Below are 19,228 nucleotides of genomic sequence, written 5' to 3' on the forward strand. Positions count from 1 at the left end.
CCTTCGAGAGGCGGCTCGCTGCAGGACATGTCCTCCACTCTGCAGGTAAAACTCCTCCCCTCAGTCTGGAGCTAAAACTCCTCCCCTCAGTCTGGAGCTAAAACTCCTCCCCTCAGTCTGGAGCTAAAACTCCTCTCCTCCTGAGCTCCAGAGTGCCACTTGCGACCGTCTCTGACGATAAAGTTATCTGCCTGACACCATTCTGCAGCCGGGTTACAGGAACTGAGATGGTCGGTCCGTTGTGCGGTCTGATGGCTCTCCAAAATTATATTTGCAAATAGACGTTATTTTGAAAAAACGATTGCATATTGGGGGTCAACTAGTTACTTTTGACTAGTAAAGCGATTAAAAACTTCATAAAGTGCCATATTAACCATAGATAGAGAGCCCAAACTAAACAGAAAGTACAAGATATCTTGGCTGCGCCATTTCCCCACTAAAGGCAACTGAGTTTTCTTTTCTCCGCCAAAATGCATTCTGCGTCTGGGCAGTGTCGAATTATCGTACCAGATTATGTGAAAATACTATTGGTTTTGGTGGTAAATTATCGTACAAATACAATAATTATCATACATTTGCCACCGCTGATTCTGCATGCTGTAGCCTATTGACTGCATATTATTATTATCACAGTAGGTACAGTAGCCCGAGTGACGTCACAGTTATGTTATTGGCTCAGATGGCTCTTTTTTTGGGCTTGTGCATTATAATGCCACACTTTCCTCCATATTTCTGCCCTGGGGGCATGTTTATTTTTATTTTATTTTTTATTTTTTTCACAATAAGCCCAAACTGTAAATTATTATTTATTTAGTTTTACCTGCACCACAGCCTTTAAACCAAACTCCCCTTCTATAATATGTGATTCAAACAGGCTAGTATAATGGCACACTCAATTATTTCTCACAAAGAAACAAGGCTCCTAATCCTACAGAATGGAGCTCATTCAAGAAGAAAATTCCCTAGTCCTTATTTCACAGCCTCTAGTTTCACTGTGACTAACTTCTTTCAGTTTCATTCAGTCAACCTGGTCACATGTAGTGTCAGAAGTGCTGGTCTCTACCATGATCACCGTACTATATATATATTTTTTACTCCATTGATTAAGGGAACTTTGGTAGATTCGGTTCGTAGAACCATTTGTGACTGAGGAAATCATTTGTCCTTCCTGAGGAGAACGAACATTACCCACACTGACACACCAGTGAGTGACAAACACTATGGGTGATGAGACTCGTGCCGCACGTGAAGATGAGGAGACTCCACTGCTGGACAGACGACCCACCTCAGCTGAATCCCAGGTAGGAAACATTTCACTTTCATCTTAATTCACCTTTAAAAAAAGACTCAAAAGCTTATTTTCAGTCTGAAGATTTCCTCTATAAGAATTTAATTTACTGTGAACAGTAAACAATGAATCCTCCATCACTAGTTAATGATTACAGCACCACTTTACATGCTGGATTGATTTGGCTTGGTGCCTGAGCTGTTAATGATCATAATTGAAATTGACGGCCAAGATGGCAGGTCTGATTGAAAACAGTATCTAAAGGCGATAGTGGAGTGCAGAAAATGCAGATAGTTCATTCTGGGTAAAAAGCAGAAAACTGTAACCTGGAGTGGGTAAAACCCCTCCATCTTCCCAGATCAAGAGCTGTAGACTTTATAAGCACACGTGAAGATGAAAATAAGCATAAACAATAATGTAAGTTAGAGAATATACCGTTTGAAAGTTGTAATCCTCAAGTTCCTCGTTTTCTGATTTTGTTTATTTTTGTAGCTCAGAGCTCATTGCTGTGATGCTTCTGCACTGCACTTCCCACAAATCACTTGTCAATCAAATAGTGTGGGCGGAGCTTGGAATTTCTGTTGATGCAGTGCAGTTTGAGTTTCTCTTTTCTTCATCTCTTCAGTCATGGGAGCTATCACTGCTCACGCTAACTAGCCATGGTGGCTAATGGCTATCACTGCTCAATCATGCTAACTAGTCATGGTGGCTATCACTGTTCATGCTAACTAGCCATGGTGGCTATTAATGGCTATCACTGCTCATGCTAACTAGCCATGGGGGCTATCACTGCTCATGCTAACTAGCCATGGGGGCTATCACTGCTCATGCTAACTAGTCATGGTGGCTATCATGCTCATGCTAACTAGTCATGGTGGCTATCACTGCTCATGCTAACTTGCCAAGGTGGCTATCACTGCTCATGCTAACTAGTCATGATGGCTATCACTGCTAAATATTGGTCTTCTCAGGTATTCCAAATGGTTTCAATCCAATAAATTGGCTTTAAATGTTAAAAAAAAAATCAAATTTTATGATATTTGCTGGTTTTCTCTTGAGGTGAGATCTTTATATAAACCCTTAGTTGGTTTCTATCTCACCTGCATATGTTTTTTTCTCCATTGTTGTAAACACTTTTTATTTTGTTTCCATTTTCCTTTAATTTGCAAATAAACATAAACATAAACATAAACTGCTCATGCTAACTAGCCATGGGGGCTATCATTGCTCATGCTAACTAGCCATGGGGGCTATCACTGCTCATGCTAACTAGTCATGGTGGCTATCACTGCTCATGCTAACTAGCCATGGGGGCTATCACTACTCATGCTAACTAGTCATGGTGGCTATCACTGCTCATGCTAACTTGCCATGGTGGCTATCACTGCTCATGCTAACTAGTCATGGTGGCTATCACTGCTCATGCTAACTAGCCATGGGGGCTATCACTGCTCATGCTAACTAGTCATGGTGGCTATCACTGCTCATGCTAACTTGCCATGGTGGCTATCACTGCTCATGCTAACTACATCCTTCTATAGTATTTCCTGGTGCCATAAATATAAAATAAAAAAATGTTTTCATGAACTGGCTATAGGCTGAAAATAATGGTATTTAATTGTGAAGGAAACACATTTTTAATGGACAATTTGAATGCAACTTGGTCCCAAAACCTACTTTCAACACACTCTGACTCCTTCAGTGCTTCCAGGTCAGTGCTGAAAATTCTCTATCTCAAAATATGAGTAATTGTCAGGGATCTGAGTGGACTCAAACACAGAGGCAGGAATCCAGTTCAAATGTGATTTCATCTGAATCCAAATCAAATCCAAACTAGAGGCCATCTTGTGATGGGATCACACCAGCCATGACACCTGCAACTTCAAATGAACGTGGGCCAGGGGCGTAAAGTGTGTGTGTGTGTGTGTGTGTGTGTGTGTGTGTGTGTGTGTGTGTGTGTGTGTGTGTGTGTGGGGGGGGGGGGGGGGGGGGGGGGGGGGGCAGAGAAACAGGCAGAGAAACGAGGTCAAAATTGCCATCTACCAAAAGTGATAAAAAAAAAAACATTCCTCCAACCCCCCCACCCTAGATCAGTAACTCCAGGCTGTTCCTGGCCGTCTTCTCGGCCGTCCTGGGGAACTTCAGCTTTGGGTACTCCCTGGTCTACTCCTCCCCTGTGCTGCCCCAGCTGCAGAACTCCAGCACCGACCCTCGGCTGCGGATGGACACGGCGCAGGCCGCCTGGTTCGGCTCCATCTACGCCCTGGGAGCGGCGGCTGGCGGGCTGGGGGCCATGCTGCTCAACGACGTGATCGGACGGAAGCTGAGCATCATGACGTCAGCGGTGCCGTCCGCTATTGGGTGGGTCTCTGCTACTCCCATCATCGCTAATGTTAGCTTTGAGTTGAGTTTTGACAGTTTGCCAACACTCATCTGTTCAGTTCTCAAGCGAGTGTGACATACATTAGTCTAGAATTTACTTTACAATAAACTGTGTGTGTGTGTGTGTGTGTGTGTGTGTGTGTGTGTGTGTGTGTGTGTGTGTGTGTGTGTGTGTGTGTGTGTGTGTGTGTGTGTGCGTGCGTCTCAGGTACATGTTGCTGGGCGGGGCTGTGGACAGGTGGATGCTCCATGTGGGGCGTTTCCTAACAGGCGTTGCCGGGGGCATGACCGCCGCATCCATACCTGTAGGTTACCACGGTTACGGTGTAAACACAGCAGTTGCCAAAGCGTCGCCAAGCCTAAATGCCTCTGGAGCAGGATCCTGGGCTGGCCGTTCACACCAGACAACCGGCGGCACAAAAAACACAGCTCAATGGGTTGCTGTCGCATGAGACATGACTTTTTCCCCCTTGCTATTTTCTTTTAAAGTTTTGCTCTGAGTGAAATGTTCTATAGTGCGGCCGCGTCATCACAGTTTTCACAAGGATTGCGTAGGCTATTACCAGTTTACACGGCGACGCTAAGGGCTAATGTACACCGCCTCCGGAACAGATGCAGTAGTACGGCTGCGAACAGATCCACACTCATGTAATCTGTCAGCCGTATGCGGGATCCATCAAAAATAGAAGTGGGGTGGGGAATAGGGTGCGTAATTTTTCCATACCGCATGTATCGCCTATCATATTAACATGGGCGAGAGTCGATCCGTCAGTTTTGCCGGATCCGCAACGCAGCCGTAACGCATCTGGTGTACCTTGCCTGTTAGGGTGGTGTTTTAAAAAGATTCCACTCTGGAAAAAAACAAAAAACATTTGCAGGCCCCTATAACACCGTTGTCATGGGAACAGAAGACCAAAAGACCAAAATGCAACAAAAGTTTGCCATTTTATCCAGAACCCGTCGTCCTCTAAACACGCCCTGATCTGTTCACAGCGGTGCTGAAAGGAAACTGGCTTCGCTTCCAGATGCTTGGCGGCGGCACTCCAGCATCTGGTGTGTTTGCACCGCTTCCACCAGGCGGGCAACATCATGATGCTGACAATGATGATGCAGAAGATGATGATGACGATGAGAATGTGTGTATGCCTTCACATACAGTGCATATAGATACTGTATATGTATGCTGTCTGTGTCACAGGTGTACATCTCAGAGATCTCCCACCCAGCAGTGCGAGGAGCTCTGGGCTCCTGTCCTCAGATCACCGCTGTGTGTGGAGCCTTGGCGCTCTACGCTCTGGGTAGGAAGCAGTCATTGTTATAAGATTCACTTGAATAGCCCACACAGCCCACAGGAAATCATTAGATCAGAAACCAGGAAGTGGACTTTAGTTCATGTGCAGCGCAGTGGTCACATCATGAAGCAATACAGAAAACAATCTCAAATGATAAAGTGCAAAGTAAAAAGTCCTTTAAAGCACTGGTTCTCAACCTGTGGTATGGGGACCACAAGTGGTACGCGGGGTTCCTCCCTCCCCTCCCTAGAGCCTGATCATTTCTGAGGTGAGGTGATACTTGCTGTAAAAAGGTTGAGAACTACTGCTTTAAGTGATGAGGGTGGGTGGAGGGGCTAGGCTAGTGTCTGTGGGATAATGTACGTGGGGGTGGGGGGGGGGATGTAGGCTAGTGTCTGTGGGACAATGTATGTGAGGGGGTAGGGTAGTGTCTGTGAGATAATGTATGTGGGGTTGGGGGGTAGGATAGTATCCATGGGATAATATATGTGGGGGGTGGGGGGTAGGATAGTGTCTGTGGGATAATGTATGTGAGGGGTAGGATAGTGTCTGTGGGATAATGTATGTAGGGGGTAGGATAGTGTCTGTGGGATAATGCCTGTGGGGGGTAGGATAGTGTCCGTGGGATAAGGTCTGTGGGGGGTAGGATAGTGTCCGTGGGATAATGTATGTGAGGGGTAGGATAGTGTCCGTGGGATAATGTATGTGAGGGGTAGGATAGTGTCCGTGGGATAATGTCTGTGGGGGGTAGGATAGTGTCCGTGGGATAATGTATGTGGGGGGTAGGATAGTGTCCGTGGGATAATGTATGTGAGGGGTAGGATAGTGTCCATGGGATAATGTACGTGGGGGTGGGGTGGGGGGGGGTAGGCTAGTGTCTGTGGGACAATGTATGTGAGGGGGGTAGGGTAGTGTCTGTGAGATAATGTATGTGGGGTTGGGGGATAGGATAGTATCCATGGGATAATATATGTGGGGGGTGGGGGGTAGGATAGTGTCTGTGGGATAATGTATGTGGGGGGTAGGATAGTGTCCGTGGGATAATATATGTGGGGGGTAGGGTAGTGTCTGTGAGATAATGTATGTGGGGTTGGGGGATAGGATAGTATCCATGGGATAATATATGTGGGGGGTGGGGGGTAGGATAGTGTCTGTGGGATAATGTATGTGGGGGGTAGGATAGTGTCTGTGAGATAATGTCTGTGGGGTTGGGGGATAGGATAGTATCCATGGGATAATATATGTGGGGGGTGGGGGGTAGGATAGTGTCTGTGGGATAATGTATGTGGGGGGTAGGATAGTGTCCGTGGGATAATATATGTGGGGGGTGGGGGGTAGGATAGTGTCTGTGGGATAATATATGTGGGGGGTGGGGGGTAGGATAGTGTCTGTGGGATAATGTATGTGGGGGGTAGGATAGTGTCCGTGGGATAATATATGTGGGGGGTGGGGGGTAGGATAGTGTCTGTGGGATAATGTATGTGGGGGGTAGGATAGTGTCTGTGAGATAATGTCTGTGGGGTTGGGGGATAGGATAGTATCCATGGGATAATATATGTGGGGGGTGGGGGGTAGGATAGTGTCTGTGGGATAATGTATGTGGGGGGTAGGATAGTGTCTGTGAGATAATGTCTGTGGGGTTGGGGGATAGGATAGTATCCATGGGATAATATATGTGGGGGGTGGGGGGTAGGATAGTGTCTGTGGGATAATGTATGTGGGGGGTAGGATAGTGTCTGTGAGATAATGTATGTGGGGTTGGGGGATAGGATAGTATCCATGGGATAATGTATGTGGGGGGTAGGATAGTATCCATGGGATAATATATGTGGGGGGTGTCCGTGGGATAATGTCTGTGGGGGGTAGGATAGTGTCCGTGGGATAATGTACTGTATGTGAGGGGTAGGATAGTGTCCGTGGGATAATGTATGTGGGGGGTAGGATAGTGTCCGTGGGATAATGTACGTGAGGGGTAGGATAGTGTCCGTGGGATAATGTACGTGAGGGGTAGGATAGTGCCCGTGGGATAATCTACCTGGTGGGGGGGGGGGGGGGGGGGTTGGGGGGGGGGGGGGGGTTGGGGGGCTATCAGTAATGATGCTAGCATTTCTGGCCTAATTTTGTTGGTTGGTGGTTTATGTTCTTATTCCGATGGATAACATGCTAAATGTCCTCGTGTGTGTGTTGATACAGGCCTGGTGTTGTCGTGGCGTTGGCTGGCGGTGGTGGGGGAGGTGCCTGCGTTCCTGATGGTGGCCCTGCTGGCGCTGATGCCCCAGTCCCCCAGGAGGCTGCTCTCCCTGGGCCACCACCAGAAGGCCGAGGAGGCCCTCTGCTGGCTGAGGGGGAGACGCTACCACACAGATGTCGAGCTCAGTGTTATGCAGGTCAGAGGCAAACTCTGTGTGTGTGTGTGTGTGTGTGTGTGTGTGTGTGTGTGTGTGTGTGTGTGTGTGTGTGTGTGTGTGTGTGTGTGTGTGTGTGTGTGTGTGTGTGTGTGTGTGTGTGTCAATGTCGAGGGGAAACCACCAGAGTTGAAAAATTAAGCCAACTAGAAATATCACACGCTCATTTCTAACGTGCCTCAGAGGCAGAGGCACGCTGGTGTTCACGCTGGTGTGTTCAGCAGGACTTTTAAGACTATTGAAACATAAATGTGTTTTTTTAAGCACGATTTTCAGAACACACTTCAAAAGTCATAAAGGTGGTCCTCGTTTGTGAATATTATCCTGCTGAACACAAATTACCACTCCCATAAGCTTGTGTTAACCACAGACAAGTTTCCCTGTATTTAATCGAAATCCCTATACTAAAACCCCATAGCCGTTTCCCCCTAAGAACCAACATGATGGTGATTTCTGGTTAAGCCCACAAAAATATGTCATCCCTGCGGTCAGCCGCGCTGGAACTATTATAAAGTGGGGGGTGCTGTAAGGAAGGGACGTTTTGTGGACTTTTAGCCATATTTAGAGGAATATTTAATTTTAAATTAACATTAGGATTATACTGTTGTGATGTCATTATTCAGTATCTTCTCCTTTTCTCACTCACTTTCATCCAACACAGTCATAAACAATGAACGTATTATTATTATTATTATGGAAAACCAGATTATGATGAAAATCAAACACTTTTGAAGAGAGAGCGTATGAAATAAGATTAGAGCTGGGAAGCACAAACAGTTTTTAATGCATTTTGTTGGTATTATAAACACAAGACAGCCAAATCCAACAATTTAGAAAATTCCATCTCTTGCCACCAGGGGGTACTGCCGCACCCTCCGCACCTACCTTCCCTCGCCCTTGCCTGCGGTACTCTATAATAAGTGCATAAGTGCATAAACTATTTTAATAAGGTGAGTGAGTAAATGCTGTATGTTGTATTGAAAAAGGTGCATAAACAGCGTTTACGTGCGTTACAGCCCTGCTGATCACGGACCAATAGCAGGCGGCGCTGTGGCTCTGTGGGAAGCTGCTTCTGACTCCAAATAATATCAAAGATGGTGACTGGTCTCACGCTAGCTGCTTCTGACTCCAAATAATATCAAAGATGGTGACTGGTCTCACGCTAGCTGCTTCTGAGTCCAAATAATATCAAAGATGGTGACTGGTTTCACGCTAGCTGCTTCTGAGTCCAAATAATATCAAAGATGGTGACTGGTTTCACGCTAGCTGGTTCCGACTCCAAATAATATCAAAGATGGTGACTGGTTTCACGCTAGCTGCTTCCGACTCCAAATAATAACAAAGATGGTGACTGGTCTCACGCTAGCTGCTTCTGACTCCAAATAATAACAAAGATGGTGACTGGTCTCACGCTAGCTGCTTCTGACTCCAAATAATATCAAAGATGGTGACTGGTTTCACGCTAGCTGCTTCTGACTCCAAATAATATCAAAGATGGTGACTGGTTTCACGCTAGCTGCTTCCGACTCCAAATAATAACAAAGATGGTGACTGGTCTCACGCTAGCTGCTTCTGACTCCAAATAATAACAAAGATGGTGACTGGTCTCACGCTAGCTGCTTCTGACTCCAAATAATAACAAAGATGGTTACTGGTCTCACGCTAGCTGCTTCTGACTCCAAATAATATCAAAGATGGTGACTGGTTTCACGCTAGCTGCTTCTGACTCCAAATAATATCAAAGATGGTGACTGGTCTCACGCTAGCTGCTTCTGACTCCAAATAATAACAAAGATGGTGACTGGTCTCACGCTAGCTGCTTCTGACTCCAAATAATATCAAAGATGGTGACTGGTTTCACGCTAGCTGGTTCCGACTCCAAATAATATCAAAGATGGTAACTGGTTTCACGCTAGCTGCTTCCGACTCCAAATAATAACAAAGATCGTGATGGGCAAAATGCCAAAGTTGACGCTTCAAAACAGGTGTCCACGAACCAATGAGTGACATCATGGTGGCATTTGTATACAGTCTATGGTTTATGTGTCTCCCGATACAGCACAGTATTAACACACAGGTTAAAGTCACGTGGGCGGAACTGGCCAAGCCTGTCTACTACCGGCCAATCAGCATCTCCGTACTGATGCGTTTCCTGCAGCAGATGACGGGCATCACTCCCATTCTTGTCTACCTGGAGCCCATCTTCATCAAGAGCAAAGTCTCCATACAACCCAGGTAGGAGGAGTGGTCTATTCCAGTGGTTCCCAACCGCCGGGCCGCGGACTGGTACCAGGCCGCAACGCATTTGGTACCGGGCCGCGAGCCCGGTCCAAATTTTTTTTTTTTACTTTTTTTTTTACAAACTACAAACATAAATAAACGTCAACTTGAAACTATGTTTCAACCACCACACAGCCTATAATATTATAGAGCTATGTTTTTTATTTTTTATTTTATTTTTTATTTTATTTTTTTAATTATTAAAATTGACAACCGGTCCGTGACTTTTATCTATCTACCGGTCCGCGGCACAAAAAAGGTTGGGACCCCTGGTCTATTCTATTCTATTCTATTCTATTTTATTCTATTCTACTCTATTCTATTCAGCTTTGGAAGACGTTCAGGCCCAGCCTGCTCACTGATTGTAATGTCATGTTGAATAATGTATGTATCTTTATGTCCTGTTTTTAATGTTGGTCTTCTTGTGAGGCTGTAAATGGAGCTGCTGAGATGCAAGAAAAATGTCAGACTCGTCTGACAACAAAGTACTAATGTATCGTATCGTAGGTATGATGCTGCCCTTGTGGGGGCGGTCCGCCTCTTGTCTGTTGCCGTGGCAGCCAGTTTGATGGACAAGGCGGGACGCAAAGCTCTGCTGTACACCTCCAGCCTGCTGATGTTCCTGTCCACTCTGACGCTGACCCTCCACTCCCACACCACAACCTGCCCTCCACTCCCCTCCCCTCACAACCTCACCGGGCTGACGCTGGACTACAACCCCCACGATGCACTTGGACACGCTTTGGACGCCGGCCACCAAACTGCAGCAAGCCTCATCCCTCTCATCAGCACCATGGTCTTTATATTTGGTGAGTTGAATTTGACGCATTTTCTCTGAGGCGATCGACACCCAGTTCATTTGCTTTGGTCTGAACCAGTGTGGGAAGTCTACTTTTTGTAGGCTATTTTTGGTATTTGGCTGGTTTAGGTTAAAGACCCCCTGAAGTCAACAATCAGTTGTTCTTCTTGTTCCTACAGTTGGATCAGATGTTTGATCTTCACTTTGCAGAATGATGTCTGTGCAGAGTTTGACACTAGAAGGATGTTTCCACATTCATCTGCTGAAAGTGGAAAGTTTCTCTGTGTTCATTCAAAATCCTATTTTTGTGTAGTAGGAGGCATCTTGTGTCCAGTAGGACCATCTTTCAGGTGTGATGTATTAGCATATTCATAGACTGGAATTTTTAAATTAGGAAGAAGGAGTAGATATAATTTTACGGATTTTAACAAGATAATTTATCTTTTTTTGTGGGAAATTTGTGGGAATTAGGGTCAGACACAAATTAGTATTCCAAGTGTTTAACATAGCCTACGTCTTAAAACATGACTTTAGTGCGTCTTTAAATCTGCCCAATTATAAGAAAACCATGGCTTGTAAACAAAATGGGTTTGTGAGTAAAAGGGCTTGTGAGTCAAATGGACCACAACATTCATAAACTCCCTCTGCTACCTGATTGTTTTGTCTTGACGCTATATTGGTCTCCTAGGTTACGCCATGGGCTGGGGTCCAATCACGTGGCTGCTGATGTCAGAGGTCCTGCCCTTGGTTGCCAGGGGCGTGGCCTCGGGCCTGTGCGTGGCTGTCAGCTGGTTGACAGCCTTCGTCCTCACACAAACCTTCAGCCCCCTGGTGGACAGCTGGGGCCTGTACGTGCCCTTCCTGGGCTTCACCGTGATGTGCGTGTTCTGCCTGCTGTTCACGGCCGTCTGCGTGCCCGAGACTCGCGGACGGTCGCTGGAGGAGATCGAGAACTACTTCAGGACGGGACGCACTTTCACCATCAGCCAGTAGGCGGCGCTGCTGAGTGTCATTCTGCTCTGCACTACTGACATTTTGAGTTTGATTATTATTATTTGTTATTCATTTGAGCAATAAATTAGTTGTTCATGTGATACTCTACAAACCAGCCTGTATGTGGATAGATTTTTAAAGACCCCCTAAAGTCCAAAACATGTTTTTCTTCTTGTTCATACAGTTGGATGTATGAGCTTCTCTGTACAGAATGGTATATCTGCAGAGTTTGACACTAGTATAGAAGGCTGTTTTCACAATCGTCTGCTGAAAGTGGAAAGTTTCTCTGTGCTTATTGAAAATACAATTTTTAGGGGGCGGGCCTAGGAGCATGATTTGTGACATCACAAATAGTTTGGAAGCCAATCCCTGTCCAATATTCAACTTACAATAGTGTGACTCGGAAACTTGAAGTTTCCAGTGTACATACACTGAGGATGGACTTTACAGTGAAGTCAGAGACATCTTGTGTTCAGCAGGAAACCTTTTGAGATTAAATATATTTGCATATTCATAGTCTCGTAGGAATTTTTTAATGGGGGAGAAGGAGTCATTGTCATGTCATTGAGTCATGTCATTTTAGGATTTTAACAAGATAATTCAACTTTTTTGTTGGAAAAACCATATCAGGCAGAAATTATTATTCAAAGTAGAGTAGTTTACATGCATCTTAATGGATGGAGGTCCAATTTTTTTTTTGCTTTTTATCAGTAAAACCAATGGGAAAACAATGAAAGTGACTTTTGAGGAAATGCAATTTTCACCAACTGCCATTCATTATTATTATTATTATTATTATTATTATTATTATGATTATGATTGTTAATATTATTATTATTAAAAAAAAATTTACAGTTCCAAGGTCTTTGGTCCATGATGAAAGCATGCTTTTTGGAAATGTATGCTCTATGGAAAAATACAGTAGCTAGAAGCTCAAAAATAGCACTTTGAATGGAAGTCAATGAGGACGGATTCCGTCCTTATTTATTGTTTTATTATTATTATTATTTTACAAGGTTACACAAAGAGGCCATTTACACCTGGCGTTAACATGTGTTTTCTGTGATCAGATTGTGTTTTATCACTTGAAAGTACAGGTGTAAACACCCCCAAAACGCATTGAAGAAGGATTGCAATCTGATCGGCCAAACCACCTCCGGAGGTGGTCAGGGATGCATTGTGTACACATTGAACACAAGTGTAAATGCAATGTGTCTCAATCTGGATACAGCAACTTTCTGTGGATTGAGAGGACAACCATTTCTGCAATCTGATTGCAATCAGATTGCAATCAGATTGCAATCAGATTGCAATCAGTTTGCAGAAAATGCATGTTAACGCCAGGTGTAAATTGAATCAGGCTGAAGTGATAAAATACAATCTGATTGCAATCTGATGGCAGAAAACGCATGTTAACGCCAGGTGTAAATGGCCTCAAAGTGTCCTCTAACCTGAATAGAGTGGCTTTTTCCCTCACCCCAGAATACATATGGGGCCTAGATAAATACAGTTCGGACTAATGATGCACAAATCTGCGTAATACAAATTTGAAAAAGGACGGAATCCATCCCCAGTGGTGCACACTTTTCTGTTTTGACACTCTTCATTCGACTTCTCCTCATAGCTTTCTCACACACAGTGCTCCAAACACTCACATGCCATCTGCTGCACCTCCCCGTGCACCTCCTTTATATCCTCCATGCCGAGCACCACCCCTCGGGGCACCCCCCTCCCTTCCGCCACACCCTCCACCTCCGAGGGGCTCAGCACGCGGTCCCACACCCGGAAGCCCGCCACCCGCCCGGCGAAGCCCTCCATTGGGTCGAACCCTCCGCCCAGCTTATCCTGCTCCTGCCCCAGCACCACCGAGCCGCCCCCAGGAACCTCCCAGCCCTTCTGGAAGTTGGAGCCCGAGGAGGCAAGGCGTCGGTCGGCGTAGTGCCAGAAGCGACCCTGGATGGAGGACCAGAGGACGCACAGGTGGTGCCAGCGGCCGTCGAGGAGCGAGGCCACCGGCAGGCGCCGATAGACGGGGTCGCCGACGACAAAGTCCAGGGAGGGGGAGGAGGAAGAAGAGGGTGAGGATGCAGAGGAAGAGGATTGTGGTAAAAGTGAGGGGGGTGAGGAAGAGGAGGCGGAGGCGTGGCGCCCGTACAGGACGAGCTGGTTGTCGTTATCGTCGGTGGCGTAGGAGAGCAGCGTGCCGAGGTGTCCGGCCTCCACGCGCAGCCACAGGCACACAGAGAGCTCGGGGAGGTCAGGGAAGCTCAGGGAGAAGGTGACGTAGTTCTCCACCGAAGCAGCGGGGAAGAACAGCATGGAGTCCACATTACAGACTGGACAGAGAGAGAGAATACGTTTGATTAATTATTGATGCATTGGCAATATTGTTCATGAGACATTCATGCCCATGAAGCAAATTTGAATTTGAGAATACATTCAATCTGATAATAAAACCCATCAAAGTCAAACACAATGTAGTTCTCTGATAATGAAAACTGACTGTACACAACACAACACAACACAACACACACAACACACACACACACACACACACACACACACACACACACACACACACACACAAAATGGGTTATGCAACCACAATACTAAAACCCAGTTGATGCCTTGTCTTGTTCCTTAAGACGTCTTTGGCCTTGGACATGGCAGTAAAGCAGGGCATTAAAGCATGAACATGGGAGTGTCATCACTATCTCTGAGGCCTGACGAGTTGACTGAACTGTCTGAGAAACTGGGTGCCTGACTGACTGACTGGATGGTTGGCTGGTTTTTCTGGCTGACTGGCAGGGGGGGGGGGGAACTGTCCAGACTGGCTCTCTGGAACTTGTGCCAGGAGAGTGACCCCGTCAACAAGACAGTGAAGTCTTTATTTGGGAGGAATATCAGCTGACAGTGAAGTGTTTATTTGGGAGTACCGGGGAGGAATATCAGCTGATAGCAAAACAATCTTTCTGTCCAAAACGCTGCAGTTGGTTCACAGTGTAAACAACAAACCGTTTCACGAGACATTTGTACAGATATTTAAAGACAGTTTATAAGGAATAGTTGGCTGACTGATGATCATTCACAAACAAAATACAAATAATCAGAATACAAAATGATATGTGTTTGATTTGCAAGGTGTATATATACCCCCCCCACCCCCTCGCCAATGGATTGTTCCACTACATAATGGTGAGTTATACTGTGAAACGAGTTTTTTTTTAGATAATATCAGATCTGAGATGGTTTGTTAATGTTATTTAGCATGGAGGAACAGTCAATGGATTCTTCATGTTAATGTTATTTAGCATGGAGGAACAGTCAATGGATTCTTCAGATGGGAGCAGAACTGAACATTGAACTCCCAGATGACCCAACCTCACTGACTGTACCCATCAACACTCACTCTCTCTCTCTTTCTCTCTCTCTCTCTCTCTCTCTCTCTGTGTCTGTCTCTCTCTCGCTCTCTCTCTCTCTCTCTCTCTCTCTCTCTCTGTCTCTCTCTCTCTCACGCTCATGTCTTTACCCCATTCTATCGTTATTCCTCCCTCTGCTCTCTCTCATCTGTGACTGTGTTACGTCAGCTCAAGTTCAAGTGGAGCTGTGAATGCCAACAGACGGGGGTGGGGGGGGGGGGAGTGCAGACGAAAAAGAGAGCTCAGGTGAGAGGGTGAGGGATTTGGAGTTGGCAGTTAGATAATGTAATACTTGATTTCAGTTTTCTGTTGAATAGAAACTAATCAGAAAGCTGAAGCACTTTGGATCTAAAGATTATCTGTGGAAAGAAAGACATGGCTGTGTTTAAAAATGTAAATGTATCTTCTGTACAGAATCTGTATCTGTACATAAGCTTTTACATGTTCAAACAGTTCTGAGGAGAGCGCTTTTGAGGTTAATGCCCAAGTAGTTTATAATCAGAAAATCCAAGAACACGTTTCTCGCTTATCTGACCAGATACAATTTCAGATTGAAGAGGTTTGCACAGATGCACAGTAGTAATGCATGAGTTGAACTTACTGGTTGCATCCCTCTTGGGAACAGGCCATGCTGGGATCTTCTGCCTCACGGGAAGCTGGAGAATGTCCTGGACCTCTGAAGTCTCTGCTGTCGCATCCCTTCCTTCCTCCTCCCCTCCCCTCCACTGGTTCCCTTGGGGCCAGTGAGACTCAGACTGGAGCTGTGGCTTCAGGTGGGGATATGACTGCGGCTGGGTGGGCTGGGGTGGCGGAGTCCTCAGCCTGCTCCTCGTCCACCTGTCTTCGGTGGGTCTGGGCTGGAGATGAGCCTGAGACCGGGGCTGGTAATAATGCTCGGACATAGAGGGGTAACTCGGGCCTTGGGACTGGGGGTTTGTCTGAGGATAGCTACGGGGTAGGGAGGGATGCTGGCCCTGAGGCTGGATCTGTGATGGAAGATACGGCACAGACTGGTGAGGCTGGAGCTGGGAGTGCTGCTCCTGGTGGGATGGGTAAGGCTGTGTCTGGATCTGGGGGCGCTGCTGTTGTTGGGGCTGGTACTGGGGCATATGGTTAGGATCCTGGAACTGGGTCTGTGCCTGAGTTTGTGTCTGGGGTCTTAGCATCTTGTTAAAGGACTGGGCCTTGGAGCGTTTAGGCTGGTTTGGTGTTGGTTGAGCCTGGTGTTGATGGGGGTGAAGGCGGGACATCTGAGAATGGCTAGTAGACTGGGAATAGTTGGTATCTTGAGTCCTGGGTTGGGTATGTCTATCCAGAATCCTCCCAGGTCTGCCTCCTCTAGGAGTTTGGTTCCTCCTGTGTGGTTCGTATTCCTGGGGTGCAATGTTGGAGTTGATAGGGTCCCTTGTCCTCCCTGACCCCCTGCCATACCCACCTCCATTGCCCTGCAGGACTTTACTAAACCGTCCCTCCAGCCGGTTCACATGGATCTCCTGGTTTTTCAGGGAGTCCTGTAGCCCTTTCAGTCCGATCAGCAGCTTGTCCCGCTGTTCTTCGAGGAAGACCAGCCTCTCTTCCTGGCTCTGGAGCTCCAGGGTGAAGTTGTAGAATTCCTGACCCAGGTCAGGCTTCTGTTTCTGGGTGTGACGGCGGATGTAGTCCCTCAGGTTCCTCTCCAACAAAGCCAAACGGCCCTCCATCCGCTTACTCTTCTTCTCCACATCTCTGCTCCACTCCCTGGGAGGTTGGGGATGATGACAGCAATTTTGTCAAGTTGAAGATAGAGAAGTCTAATTTCCCCCCAGTCCGTAATTTCACTAAATGCAGAGTCTATTCTCTCCTGTTCTATCTCCTGTGTCATGGTCTCTTTAAGAGGATCTAATCCCCGTACTGGACTTAATAATAAATAATAATAATTGATTGGATTTATATAGCGCCTTTCTAGACACTCAAAGTGCTTCACATATCAGAGGAGGGAGGGGGAGGGAAATCAACTTATCCCCCACCGATGTGTAGCACCCACCTGAGTGATGCACGGCAGCCAGTTTGCACCAGAACACTCACCACACATCAGCCTATCACGGTGGAGAGTTGAGGACTGAATGTGCCAATTAAGTAAAGGAGGGATGATTAGGTGGCCATGATTGAAGGAAGGCCTGTTTTGGGGAATTTAGCCAGGGCACCGGGGTTACACACCCCAGGGCACCGGGGTTACACCCCCCAGGTCACCGGGGTTACACCCCCCAGGGCACCGGGGGTTACACCCCCCAGGGCACCGAAGGACGCTGCTCACTCACAGGACAGAGTCCGTGTCTCTGCCCTGGGGCATTTGGGAGATTATTAATCAGATCAGATTATTCATCAGACCATTCGGACCAGAGGGGAAGAGCACCTCCTACTGGTCCTCCAACACCACTTCCAGCACCAGTCTCCCATCCAAGGAGTATCCTAGGCCAGACCTGCTTAGCTTCCCAAGGAAAGCCAGTAATGTAATGCAGAAGCCACTGGTGCTGACTTCTTACCTCAACTCCTCCCATCCACTTAACTCTGGTCTCTGCTCTAGAATCCTTTTATTCATCAAATGCAATGAACATACATTGGATTTGTCTCAATGACATTGGTGCAAGGACTATTCATCATTATTGACCATTCATTCCCTGGCCCTCCTCTAACCTGAGAGCCTCCATCTCCTGTGTCGTGGTCTGCTCGAGATGTTCCATGTCCTCTGAGATGCGGTGGTACTGGTCGGCCAGGACCTGCACACGGCTCTCCAGCTCTCCAGAGGAGTTTCGGTTCTGGTTCAGGGCCAGCATGTCCAAACGGGCCTGGGTCAGTGCCTGGAACTGCTGGAACTGAGAGAGAAGAAATGTGCCTTTCTGCAGCCGTTTGCAACCGATTTGAAGGTTAGGAAAATACTTCAAGCCTCCAGATGGAAAAAAACACACGCACGTGGATCTTTTGGAATGATTTCTCTTGAATAGTCATCATCATTGCAAAATAGAGTTTTGTTCCGAAATGAGATTTCCACCATTTGAAACAAGTGACACCCTGCACTCTTGCAAAATGCAATGATGAATGTAACATATCGGAAATTAACTCTTAAAATATAGTCAGTCTAACAATGCTAATATAATTTTGAGAACAAATATTTATACAGTACCATCTAAAAATCACACTACTGTCTTCAATGCACTTTTATTATAAGGGCATTAGAAAGCATTGTTCATCTTTCATTTAACTTCCATTCACTTTTCTGATCCAGGAGGGTGATGTGTCTTTGTTGATGAGTCTGTTAACATAATAAATTCCCCTTTATTGTAATACAAGTTGTCTACTATTAATGTAATTAATAATATGTGTAAGAAGGTTGAAATTTACAGTGTTAAAAAATTAGCTAAAACTGACTTGAAAATGAAATGACATGCAGTCAAAACTCAGTACACAGCTCTCTAAGATGCTATGAATATTTTAAAAATATTTACACTTTGATCATTACATTATCAGTTTGGTTATTTTCAAAATGAAAATTTGCAACCTTCCTGTTAATGTACAATGTGGGAACCCATAGGCAGAGTCTATCAGGCTGACGACGAATAAGACTCTGGGACAGATGGCTGATATTGCAGGGTTTCCGCTGTAGAGCCGACGCCCCGCCCCTTCCGTCATTGTTTATAGTCTGACGAAGTCTCATATCGTCGCCTTGCTAAACTAATGGCCTAAGTCATATTTTCAAGTTTTTCAGGAGACACAAAAAACTGAACCAAATAGAGAGTATATGATATTCCTTAATCATTTCACACAAAAAGGTTATGAAAATATATGACTATTAACATACAAATAACGCTGTATGTTAAATCATGTTGCATAAGTGGATTAAATGACTTAGGCCAATTTATGAACATGCCGTTGCATCTTAGGCAATTTTAAACCTGACTTAGGCAAAACAATGCACATCTTTTATTCCCACTTCTGTGACCACAAACAGTTTAAAACGCTAGTGGAGCACATAGATAGAGACTCAGGAGACAGAGGGCAGTTTGACTTTCATTTAATAAAGCAAACTCATCTTTACTGGGTCACTCTTAACAAATTGTAATTTAAACTTAAACTTAAATCCTTCTTAAATCAAACAATGTCAGTTAAATCAAACACTGAGGAGGCATGTGCCTCACTTGTTCCTCCAGCTCTTCTTTGCTGGGTCACTCTTAACAAATTGTAATTTAAACTTAAATCCTTCTTAAATCAAACAAATTAAATCAATTAAGTCAATTAAATCAAACACTGAGGAGGCATGTGCCTCTCCTCACTTCTTCCTCCAGCTCTTTGCTGGGTTTTAACTAACCCTTTAACATTTCAAACAATTTCACTGC

General features: G+C 45.7%; 1 protein-coding gene across 1 annotated transcript; it reads left to right on the top strand.

The window, feature by feature from the left end:
- Positions 1 to 1,220: 1,220 nt before the first annotated feature.
- slc2a6 (solute carrier family 2 member 6) lies at positions 1,221 to 11,439 on the top strand (the record flags this gene model as incomplete). The annotated part of the gene is made up of 8 exons (XM_083650098.1): positions 1,221 to 1,301; positions 3,378 to 3,649; positions 3,879 to 3,975; positions 4,869 to 4,968; positions 7,156 to 7,349; positions 9,427 to 9,602; positions 10,155 to 10,456; positions 11,135 to 11,439. The coding sequence occupies 8 exons, from the start codon at positions 1,221 to 1,223 to the stop codon at positions 11,437 to 11,439; spliced, it is 1,527 nt and encodes a 508-aa protein (XP_083506224.1).
- Positions 11,440 to 19,228: the final 7,789 nt, after the last annotated feature.

This window comes from Poromitra crassiceps (genome assembly GCF_964638095.1).
Source record: "Poromitra crassiceps genome assembly, chromosome: 13".
Taxonomy (NCBI): domain Eukaryota; kingdom Metazoa; phylum Chordata; class Actinopteri; order Beryciformes; family Melamphaidae; genus Poromitra; species Poromitra crassiceps.